The sequence below is a fragment of the Oncorhynchus nerka genome, linkage group LG7 (assembly GCF_034236695.1).
Source record: "Oncorhynchus nerka isolate Pitt River linkage group LG7, Oner_Uvic_2.0, whole genome shotgun sequence".
NCBI lineage: Eukaryota > Metazoa > Chordata > Actinopteri > Salmoniformes > Salmonidae > Oncorhynchus > Oncorhynchus nerka.
In genome coordinates, this window is record NC_088402.1 from 10,730,149 (window position 1) to 10,742,391 (window position 12,243).

Sequence of the window (12,243 nt, forward strand, 5' to 3'; positions counted from 1 at the left end):
CAAGTGGACAAGCAACTGAGCCTGTGAAGATTTTTCGTAAAGAGTGAGAGAAAAACACAGAAAAGATAACTAAAGAGTGGAACACAGTGAGTCGACAGGGGTTACGGAGAGTCGACAGGGGTTACAGAGAGTCGACAGGGGTTATAGAGAGTCGACAGGGGTTATAGAGAGTCGACAGGGGTTACAGAGAGTCGACAGAGGTTACAGAGAGTCGACGGGTTACAGAGAGTCGACAGGGGATAATAGAGAGTCGACAGGGGTTACAGAGAGTCGACAGGGGTTACAGAGAGTCGACAGGGGTTATAGAGAGTCGACAGGGGTTATAGAGAGTCGACAGGGGTTATAGAGAGTCGACAGGGGTTATAGAGAGTCGACAGGGGTTATAGAGAGTCGACAGAGGTTACAGAGAGTCGACGGGTTACAGAGAGTCGACAGGGGTTACAGAGAGTCGACAGGGGTTACAGAGAGTCGACAGGGGTTACAGAGAGTCGACAGGGGTTACAGAGAGTCGACAGGGGTTACAGAGAGTCGACAGGGGTTACAGAGAGTCGACAGGGGTTACAGAGAGTCGACAGGGGTTACAGAGAGTCGACAGGGGTTACAAAGAGTCGACAGGGGTTACAGAGAGTCGACAGGGGTTACAGAGAGTCGACAGGGGTTACAGAGAGTCGACAGGGGTTACAGAGAGTCGACAGGGGTTACAGAGAGTCGACAGGGGTTATAGAGAGTCGACAGGAGTTATAGAGAGTTGACAGGGGTTATAGAGAGTCGACAGGGGTTACAGAGAGTCGACAGGGGTTATAGAGAGTAGACAGGGGTTATAGAGAGTCGACAGGGGTTACAGAGAGTCGACAGGGGTTATAGAGAGTCGACAGGGGTTATAGAGAGTCGACAGGGGTTACAGAGAGTCGACAGGGGTTACAGAGAGTCGACAGGGGTTACAGAGAGTCGACAGGGGTTACAGAGAGTCGACAGGGGTTATAGAGAGTCGACAGGAGTTATAGAGAGTTGACAGGGGTTATAGAGAGTCGACAGGGGTTACAGAGAGTCGACAGGGGTTATAGAGAGTAGACAGGGGTTATAGAGAGTCGACAGGGGTTACAGAGAGTCGACAGGGGTTATAGAGAGTCGACAGGGGTTATAGAGAGTCGACAGGGGTTATAGAGACGTACCATCGTTGCCATGAAAAAGCTGCATGCTTTCAGTGGATAGCAGTCGAGTATGTGAATGGATGTTAGAGGGCCTTACCTCGTTCTAAAAGCAGTAGACCCCCTGTTTTGAAGGGGCTGAAAGTAGACGCACGATGGAGAAAGACGGGTCGAAGCAGAAAGAGAGTTTATGAGTAACCTTGACTAAGACTGGACTTTCGTTAGCTGCCCAATGCGAATGCCTAGACTTTCGCTCTGTGGGCTAACACAGTCTTGTGGTGCACAGGACACCCAGTCCGTCACACGTGGAAGTATATGAATGAACAAATATATGGATATATGGTCAGTTACGGATTAGTGTATTAGAGTAGAAGAGATACTCACAACATTTGCTGCGCTGGGTGAGGTCCGTCCAGGTACCGTTGGGTAGACACTTCCTAACATTGGGACCTACGATCACTCTGTTCCCTCTGCAGATGTACTCAATCTCATAGTCCAGAGGTAGCACATGGACACTGCGGATCTGGATACACACACACACACACACACACACACACACACAACGTGAGATAGGGAGCTGTACCTGTTGAATAATTGTCATGTACATTTGTTACTATCTAGTACAGTACATAAACCTGCGTCCCCCTACCTGCTCTTGGGTCAGTCCTCTGTACCTTATCCCTCCATCTCTGGGAGGCCGGATTATAGCACAACCTCCTGGGAACGAGAGGAGAGACACACCGTCAGATAAACAAGAAATGACCAGGACATGATGAGAGCCAACCAGTCAGCCAGACAACCAGTCAGCCAGCCATCCAGCTAAACAGTCAACTAGCCAGCCAGTCAACCAGACAAACAGTCAACTAGCCAGCCAGTCAACCAGACAACCAATCAACCAACCAACCAATCAGCCAGCCAGCCAAACAGTCAGCCAGCCAACCAGCCAGCCAGCCAGCCAAACACTCAACTAGCCAACCAGTCAACCAGCCAGCCAACCAACCAGCCAGTCAGCCAGCCAGCCAGTCAGCCAACCCTGTCCTCTGGCTTAGTCTCAAATGGCTCTCCATTCACTTTATAGTGCACTACTTTTGAGTAGGGTCCATAGAGCTCTGATCAAATGTAGTGCACTATGGAAATATGGTGCCATTTTGGGATGCAACCTTTCTGTCAGATCTCTCTGTATCCGTTAGGCTGTTAGCCTTTTCTGCCTGTAAACACTGTCAGTACCTGCCCGTGGCCACTAGATGCAGCTCTATACCTACTGACTACTTATCAGACCTCAATCTATCTTTTCATGATTCCTCGCCTCTTTTTCAACTGTATTGGAGGAGGAGATTCAAAGTCCCTCCCCTTGTGACCTTCTCCAATGGGTTTTGAGAAGGAGGAGCGTTACCTGGAGCATTAGTCACGAAGTCCAGCCTCAGCTGCTTCTCCATGTCAACCTGTGCCTTCTGAAACATGGCCTCCAGTTTATCAACCACTTCTCCATGTTGAGTAGTTTACATTCTGTCTTCTTCTTCTCCAAGCACCCAAACTCACTGTACTTGAACATGAAGTCAAACGTCTACTGTTTGCTGATGATCTGGTGCTGTTGTCCCCAACCAAGGAGGGCCTACAGCAGCACCTATATATTCTGTCAGACCTGGACCCTGACAGTAAATCTCAGTAAAACAACAACAATGGTGTTCCAAAAAAGGTCCAGTTGCCGTGGCCACAAATATTAATTCCATCTAGAACCGTTGCCTTAGAGCACACAAAAAACGATACATACCTCGGCCTAAACATCAGCGCAACAGGTAACTTCCACAAAGCTGTGAACGATCTGAGAGACAAGGCAAGAAGGGCCTTCTATTCCATCAAAAGGAACATAAAATTCGACATACCAATTAGGATCTGGCTAAAAATACTTGAATCGGTTACAGAACCCATTGCCCTTTATGGTTGTGAGGTCTGGGGTTCGCTCACCAACCAATAATTCACAAAATGGGACAAACACCCAATTGAGACTCTGCATGCAGAATTCTGCAAAACATATCCTCCATGTACAACATAAAACACCAAATAATGCATGCAGAGCAGAATAACTTGTAACACAGGCTGTCCAATGTTCAAAACATTGCATTGTTCATTCATATCTTTAAAGAAACCTTGCACTTGCAGAATCATTGGTTCAAATAACTCATTTAGCATGAAATACCATAGGAACATTCATTTAGATCACCCAGATACAAGATACCGATAGTTTCACTGTGTAGTTGTTCGTTCATTCCTTAAATATTGTAGTAAAAAATGTGTGATAGAGGTTTCATTATGAATACTACAGACACAGTGGAATCATTCTTTGAATCGAAGCAAAAATAATTAGCTACAGAAAAAAGAAAAAAACTACAGTAAAACATCAACTGCAGTGTTCCTCACCTGGCTTACTGTAAAACATCACTGCAGTGTTCCTCACCTGGCTTACAGTAAAACATCACTGCAGTGTTCCTCACCTGGCTTACAGTAAAACATCACTGCAGTGTTCCTCACCTGGCTTACTGTAAAACATCACTGCAGTGTTCCTCACCTGGCTTACTGTAAAACATCACTGCAGTGTTCCTCACCTGGCTTACTGTAAAACATCACTGCAGTGTTCCTCACCTGGCTTACAGTAAAACATCACTGCAGTGTTCCTCACCTGGCTTACTGTAAAACATCACTGCAGTGTTCCTCACCTGGCTTACTGTAAAACATCACTGCAGTGTTCCTCACCTGGCTTACTGTAAAACATCACTGCAGTGTTCCTCACCTGGCTTACTGTAAAACATCACTGCAGTGTTCCTCACCTGGCTTACTGTAAAACATCACTGCAGTGTTCCTCACCTGGCTTACTGTAAAACATCACTGCAGTGTTCCTCACCTGGCTTACTGTAAAACATCACTGCAGTGTTCCTCACCTGGCTTACAGTAAAACATCACTGCAGTGTTCCTCACCTGGCTTACTGTAAAACATCACTGCAGTGTTCCTCACCTGGCTTACTGTAAAACATCACTGCAGTGTTCCTCACCTGGCTTACTGTAAAACATCACTGCAGTGTTCCTCACCTGGCTTACTGTAAAACATCACTGCAGTGTTCCTCACCTGGCTTACTGTAAAACATCACTGCAGTGTTCCTCACATGGCTTACTGTAAAAAGCAAAACAAAGGATCGATTACTGTACTTCTATATTTCCCTCAACCCTGTCTTGTAGATTTGGCCACAGGTTCTCATCCACATCACAATGGATGTTTTCATTAGCCAAACATCTTGGGAAGAATCTTCGGGCGAATCCAGGCCTGACACTGGTCTGTCGTGATGTCATTGCATGCGTCATCCATGACCTGGAGAAGGACGGCTTGTTCGTGAGGGCACCTATCATATACTAAATCTGACATTACTAGACCATAGAAACAGTGTCTGATAAAGAATGATGATGAAATATTACATCCATAGATAATGTAGTCCAATTGGTTCATGGTCCACGGTATTTGGTGTCAATGGATCTCGTTATCCTGAAACTTTCATGATCTAAACATGGAATATTGTTCGTCAGTTTCCACAAAACTATACATTAAGAGTAATGCAACAGTTACTTATCATTTTGAGCAGTTGGATCAATTGATAGTGAGGTCATTGTAATGAAGTGAATAGACAGTCATCTCAGATGTAATGTGTGAATTGCATTTTGAAATGGTAATACTTTGATGTTAAGTTGTGTCATTTGGAACAGGTGATTTTAGTTCAATGAACAAATGATCTTTTTACTATTCATTTTTATTTCACTTTTGTTTATTATCTACTTCACTTGCTTTGGCAATGTTAACATATGTTTCCCATGCCAATAAAGCCCTTGAATTGAATTGAATTGATTCATTGAGATCAGAGAACCCAATAAAATGCCCTTGTCTAGTGAAGAAGATGGTACACAGATGGGGAAGGTTGACAAGCTCTGATGAACACGTCAACAAACAGTCGTGTCACCTGAGGACTGAATACTCCCTGAAACACACACTACACTATCTCACACAACTCTATCTCTCACACACACACACACCTACACTATCTCTCACACACACACTCCTACACTATCTCTCACACACACACACTCTCACACACTATCTCACATACACACACAATCTCTCTCTCACACACACACAATCTCTCTCTCTCACACACACACACAATCTCTCTCTCACACACACACACAAACACTATCTCACACACACACACAAACACTATCTCACACACAAACACTATCTCACACACACACACAAACACTATCTCACACACACACACAATCTCTCTCTCACACACACACACACACACACACCTTGCAATACAACACAATTAGGCCATTTACATGAATGCGATAATGCTAGCTGATTAACATTGTAGGCTAGCTTCACACTGTTGCTGTATAGGCCTAGCAGATTTAACAGGATGTAATTGTCATTAGAGTGATGTCACTGCTGCCATCCGCATCATAGCATATCGTTCTCTCATACATCTGAATGTGGGTATTCCATCTGCTGTGGTTATGTTGTCAGTGTTAGCTGATTAACGGTGTGGCATAAGAGTGTAGCTGGAAAACTAGCTATAGGTTTTTGTCTACTAGATAACAGCCGGTGTCCTCTCAACAGGCCACACAGCATCATGTTTCTCACATAGGAACTATAATCCAGAATTTACATTCTGTTTCTATGATTTCGCATACATCTCAGTGTTGTGCTGTGGGTATTCCGTCTGTTCTGCTGTGTTGTAACTACCTCTCTATACCCCATCTCCCTGAGGAAGTGTGTGTGTGTGTGTGTGTGTGCCTGTATTTGTTTTCCTACACTATTAGTACCCCAACGTCCTAATAATTCAACTTAATACTGTTAAAAGGTAGGAAAACAATAACTTATTTGAAACAGCAGTACTTTTTTTTCAGGTCCTGAATTGTTTCAAATGCTATTTTAAGCTTAAGGGTTCGGTTTAGGGTTTTGGGGTTGGGCTATGTTTAGGGTTAGGGTTTAGGGTTAGGGCTATGTTTATGGTTAGGGCTATGTTTATTTTTTTTATTTGATTTATTTCACCTTTATTTAACCAGGTAGGCTAGTTGAGAACAAGTTCTCATTTGCAACTGCGACCTGGCCAAGATAAAGCATAGCAGTGTGAACAGACAACACAGAGTTACACATGGAGTAAACAATTAACAAGTCAATAACACAGTAGAAAAAAAAAGGGGAGTCTATATACATTGTGTGCAAAAAGGCATGAGGAGGTAGGCGAATAATTACAATTTTGCAGATTAACACTGGAGTGATAAATGATCAGATGGTCATGTACAGGTAGAGATATTGGTGTGCAAAAGAGCAGAAAAGTAAATAAATAAAACCAGTATGGGGATGAGGTAGGTGAAAACGGGTTTGCTATTTACCAGACTATGTACAGCTGCAGCGATCGGTTAGCTGCTCAGATAGCTGATGTTTGAAGTTGGTGAGGGAGATAAAAGTCTCCAACTTCAGCGATTTTTGCAATTCGTTCCAGTCACAGGCAGCAGAGAACTGGAACGAAAGGCGGCCAAATGAGGTGTTGGCTTTAGGGATGATCAGTGAGATACACCTGCTGGAGCGCGTGCTACGGATGGGTGTTGCCATCGTGACCAGTGAACTGAGATAATGCGGAGCTTTATCTATCATGGACTTGTAGATGACCTGGAGCCAGTGGGTCTGGCGACGAATATGTAGCGAGGGTCAGCCGACTAGAGCATACAAGTTGCAGTGGTGGGTGGTATAAAGTGCTTTAGTGACAAAACGGATGGCACTGTGATAAACTGCATCCAGTTTGCTGAGTAGAGTGTTGGAAGCAATTTTGTAGATAGGGTTTGTAGTTTAGGGTTAGGGTTTTGTGGTTTAGGGTTAGGGCTATGTTTAGGGTTAGGGAAAATAGGATTTTTATTAGGCAAAAAATATACACTTACAAAGAGTCCAGAAATGTCCCAAAAACACAGCTGTGTGAGTAGTGGTGGAAAAAGTACCAAATTGTAATAGTTCAGTAAAAGTAAATATACCTTAATTTGAGGCTCCCGAGTGGCGCAGCGGTCTGAGGCACTGCATCTCAGTGCAAGAGGCATCACTACAGACCCTGGTTCAATTCCAGAATGTATCACAACCACCCGTGATGGTTGGTCATTGGGCGGCGCAGCGTCGTCCGGGTTTGGCCCAGCGTCGTCCGGGTTTGGCCCAGCGTCGTCCGGGTTTGGGCCGGGGTAGGCCGTCATTGTAAATAAGAATGTGTTTTTAACAGAACATTTATTTTTATTTCATCTTTATTTAACTAGGCAAGTCAGTTAAGAACTTATTCTTATTTACAATGACGGCCTAAGAACAGTGGGTTAACTGCCTTGTTCAGGGGCAGAACGACAGATTTTTACCTTGTCAGCTCGGGGATTCGATCTAGCAAAAATGACTTTAGTAAAAGTGAAAGTCACCCAGTAAAATACTACTTGAGTAAAAGCCTAAAAGTATTTTGTTGTAAATGTACTTAAGTATCAGGAGTAAATGTAATTGCCAATATATACTTAAGTATAAAAAAAAATAATTTTACATTCTTTATATTAAGCAAACTAGACTGCACGATTTCCTAGACTGCACAACATTCAGACATCATCTAAAATCAAAGCATGTGTTTAGTGAGTCCTCCAGATCAGAGGCAGTAGGGATGACCAGGGATGTTCTCTGTTTAGTGAGTCCTCCAGATCAGAGGCAGTAGGGATGACCAGGGATGTTCTCTGTTTAGTGAGTCCTCCAGATCAGAGGCAGTAGGGATGACCAGGGGTGTTCTCTGTTTAGTGAGTCCTCCAGATCAGAGGCAGTAGGGATGACCAGGGATGTTCTCTGTTTAGTGAGTCCTCCAGATCAGAGGCACTAGGGATGTTCTCTTGATAAGTGAATTAGACCATTTTTCTGTCCTGTTAAACACTCAACATGTAACGAGTACTTTTGGGTGTCAGAGAAAATGTATGGAGTAAAAAGTACATTATTTTATTTAGGAATGTAGTAAAAGAATAGAAATAGTAAAGTAAAGTACTTTACACCACTGTCTGTCTGTCTGTCTGTGTGTGCGCGCGTGTCTGTGTGCGTGTCTGTGTGTGCGTGCACGCGAGTGTGTGTGTGTGTGTGTGTGTGTGTGTATGTCTGTCTGTGCGCGTGTCTGTGTGTGTGTGTCTGTGTGTGTGTGTACGCGTTTGTATGTGTGTCTGTGTGTGCGTGCGAGTGTGTGTGTGTCTGTGCGTATGTATGTGTGTCTGCGCGTGTGTCTGTGCCTGTGTTGTGCGTGTGCGTGCTTGTGTGTGCAGCTCCCTTGAGGACGGTTGCATCTGGAACCTGTGATTACGGCCCGGGTTCACCCACAGTATCACCTGCTAATTACACCATCCCAACACCCCCTCAGTCAGAGCACACACACACCCGTCCCATCCTTTGGAACCAGAGGGCAGGTAAGATCACTGGACGTGACTCCAATCACAAACACTGGGTTTTTTTTGTGTTATATAATATGTACTAGGTTGGAATATTTTCCCAGTATTTTAAAACATGTTCTATCCTGAGAATAAATATTTTTCTCCCAGGGAACCCTGGTATTTCCCGCCAAAACTGGAAGCGTCATTTAAAAATCATTATAAAGAATTTAAATATGTCTGGATTTGATTAAAGCTTTGATCTAAAATTCAAGCCTGATGCTACCTGAGCCTGATGCTACCTGAGCCTGATGCTACCTGAGCCTGATGCTACCTGAGCCTGATGCTCAGGTGATGCTACCTGAGCCTGATGCTACCTGAGCCTGATGCTACCTGAGCCTGATGCTACCTGAGCCTGATGCTACCTGAGCCTGATGCTCAGGTGATGCTACCTGAGCCTGATGCTACCTGAGCCTGATGCTACCTGAGCCTGATGCTACCTGAGCCTGATGCTACCTGAGCCTGATGCTACCTGAGCCTGATGCTCAGGTGATGCTACCTGAGCCTGATGCTACCTGAGACTGATGCTCAGGTGATGCTACCTGAGCCTGATGCTACCTGAGCCTGATGCTACCTGAGCCTGATGCTACCTGAGCATGATGCTACCTGAGCCTGATGCTACCTGAGCCTGATGCTCAGGTGATGCTACCTGAGCCTGATGCTACCTGAGCCTGATGCTACCTGATTTACCATCGTTATGTTTGGAGGAAAAAGGGGGAGGCTTGCAAGCCGAAGAACACCATCCCAACCGTGAAGCACGGGGGTGGCAGCATCATGTTGTGGGGGTGGTTTGCAAATTTGCAAATAAATTCATTAAAAATCCTACAATGTGATTTTCTTTATTTTTTTTCTCATAGTTGAAGTGTACCTATGATGAAAATTACAGGCCTCTCTCATCTTTTTAAGTGGGACAACTTGCACAATTGGTGACTGACTAAATACTTTTTTGCCTCAGTGTAGCAACAGCATCAACTTCGGGTAGACATGCAAATCTCAACTGAAAGGTTACCGTTTGGTTACAGTATACTGAAATATATAGTATGAAGTATATAGTATATACTCATTAAGCATGTAGTATATTAGTATTGGTATTTGAACACAGTTTGGGTATGTGAGTATATTGATAGAATGTGTATGTCTGCTTTGATGGCAGGTTTGAAACCGATTATCAGCATGGATATTGCAGTGGAACAATACCGATGTGTAGTGTGTGGGGCCATTTGGTCTAGGAAAAGTGAGTGTAGGGGCAATATTTGTTACATTTATGACAGGAAAGTATGGAGAATTCACTTACCCTAACCAATGAAACTATAAAACGCTTATGGTATTTTCTCAGTCCTGGTTAATACATTTAAATAATTTGTATTTTTTTCTGCAGTAAGCGTTAGGGAGAATTAACACGGAATATAGACGTAACTTGCAACAACGTTTTAAAAAAACAACTAATGAGGGTTTCCATCAACAACAAACAAAAAAACATTACGGATTTATCTGATTTTATTGACCTTGATCTGTTTCTAAACTAATGAATGTCGATTCAACTCGTTGATCGCTAAACCCACATTGCGCATGTGAAATCTTTGCAAAGAAACACTTGGATGAACTTTAAGGCTATTTTCTGGGTAATTGTGTCGTTATTATGTGCCTGATGTTAAGAATACAACCCATTATAAATTGGGTTATTTGCAGGATGTACTGGTCATTTCAATAGCGTTGGGTCTATGCTACTGACTGAATTTAAGTTGTGGGCAGAAAGAGGTTCACGTATTGTGAACTATTTTAACTCTCATTGAAATGTACCTTTTCCCTGAGGAATTGACTGATGTATTTTGTGGATTTGGCGCATTACATGTTAAAACCTCTTAAGGATCCAACCCTATTTTTTTTCTTCAAATTTTCACCTAAAATTACATACCCGAATCTGTAGCTCAGGACCTGAAGCAAGGATATGCATATTCTTGGTACCATTTGAAAGGAAACACTTTGAAGTTTGTGGAAATGTGAAATTAATGTAGGAGAATGGGGGGAGGGGGGGGGGCATTGACACTGATCCTGTAGAGGTTAATCGTGTAATAATGTGTAGATAATATAATAATAGAGGTTTAAAGTATTAGTGCAGTAGTAGTGTAAAGTAGTCGTGTAAAGTAGTAGAGTAGTAGTGTAAAGTAGTAGAGTAGTAGAGTAAAGTAGTAGTAGCATGACAATGCCACCAGCCATACTGCTCGTACTGTGCGTGATTTCCTGCAAGACCAGCGAAGAGCCCAGATCTCAATCCCATTGAGCACGTCTGGGACCTGTTGGACTGGAGGGTGAGGGTTAGGGCCATTCCCCCCAGAAATGTCCGGGAAATTGCAGGTGCCTTGGTGGAAGAGTGGGGTAACATCTCACAGCAAGAACTGGCAAATCTGGTGCAGTCCATGAGGAGGAGATGCACTGCAGTACCTAATGCAGCTGGTGGCCACAACAGATACTGAGTGTTACTTTTGATTTTGACCCCCCCCCCCTTTGTTCAGGGACACATTATTCCATTTTCTGTTAGTCACATGTCTGTGGAACTTGTTCAGTTTATGTCTCAGTTTATGAATCTTGTTATGTTCTTACAAATATTTACACATGTTCATTTTGCTGAAAATAAACGCAGTTGACAGTGAGAGGATGTTTATTTATTTTTTGTTGCAAAATGTATGCTAATGACTACATTTTTTAGCACTCTAATGATGCGATACTCTAGTAATACAAGGTTAGATAATGACTAGAGTGGTAATGGAGACTACCGCACCCACTGCATTTGGGGAGGGGGGGTGCTGCGATTCAAGCCTTAGCATCTTTTTCAAAAGAGCAGTAACAAATCCTCTTGAAAGCAGCAGGAGAGGAAAATGGTACATAGCGGTGTATGGCCTAGATCAATAGTGGTTCATGGAGATTACGGTTTTTAATGTTAAGGGAGATGTAGGAGACCAAACAATAATGGTTCATAGAGATGACAGTTTTTATGTTAAGGGAGACGTAAGAGACCATACAATAAAGGTTCATAGAGATGACAGTTTTTATGTTAAGGGAGACGTAGGGACAAACAACTTGTTAATAGATGCCAGGGATAAAACATCCCTTATGCTAAAGAAATGTTTTGTTTCCAATACAGGAGAATGGGGGTAGTAATTATTTTTTCTCTCCCTCTTTGAAATGTTTCCCGAGGCTACAGTTTTTAGGAGAGAGCAGTGAGTGAAATTCTGCAGTGTACTTAGTACAAAGGTATCTGGATTAGGCAGTAAACTACCAAATTAAATAAGTGTCACGACTTCCGCCGATGTCGGTCCCTCTCGTTGTTCGGCGGTCGATGTCACCGACCTTCTAGCCATCGCTGATCCATTTTTCACATTCCATTTGTTTTGTCTTTGTCTTCACACCTGGTTCCAATCCCATCAATTACCTGTTGTGTATTTAACCCTCTGTTTCCCCTCATGTCCTTGTCGGTGATTGTTTGTTGTATCTGTTGATGATTGTTGTATGTGTTGGTAAGTTATGTTCTGGTAACGGGTTTTGCACCCTCTTATTTGTATATTTTGGTTTTCTG

At 43.4% G+C, this 12,243-nt stretch overlaps 1 protein-coding gene across 1 annotated transcript in view; it reads right to left on the reverse strand.

Annotated features, from left to right (window-relative positions):
* LOC115124066 (gamma-aminobutyric acid type B receptor subunit 1-like) overlaps nt 1-12,243 on the reverse strand; it is a 254,510-nt gene that overhangs the window by 221,615 nt on the left and 20,652 nt on the right. Inside the window, exons 2-3 of the mRNA XM_065020170.1 lie at nt 1,798-1,865; nt 1,533-1,671 (exon numbers count right to left, since the gene is read on the reverse strand). Coding sequence (XP_064876242.1) covers nt 1,533-1,671; nt 1,798-1,865 — 207 coding nt within the window. The remainder of the gene's footprint in view (nt 1-1,532; nt 1,672-1,797; nt 1,866-12,243) is intronic.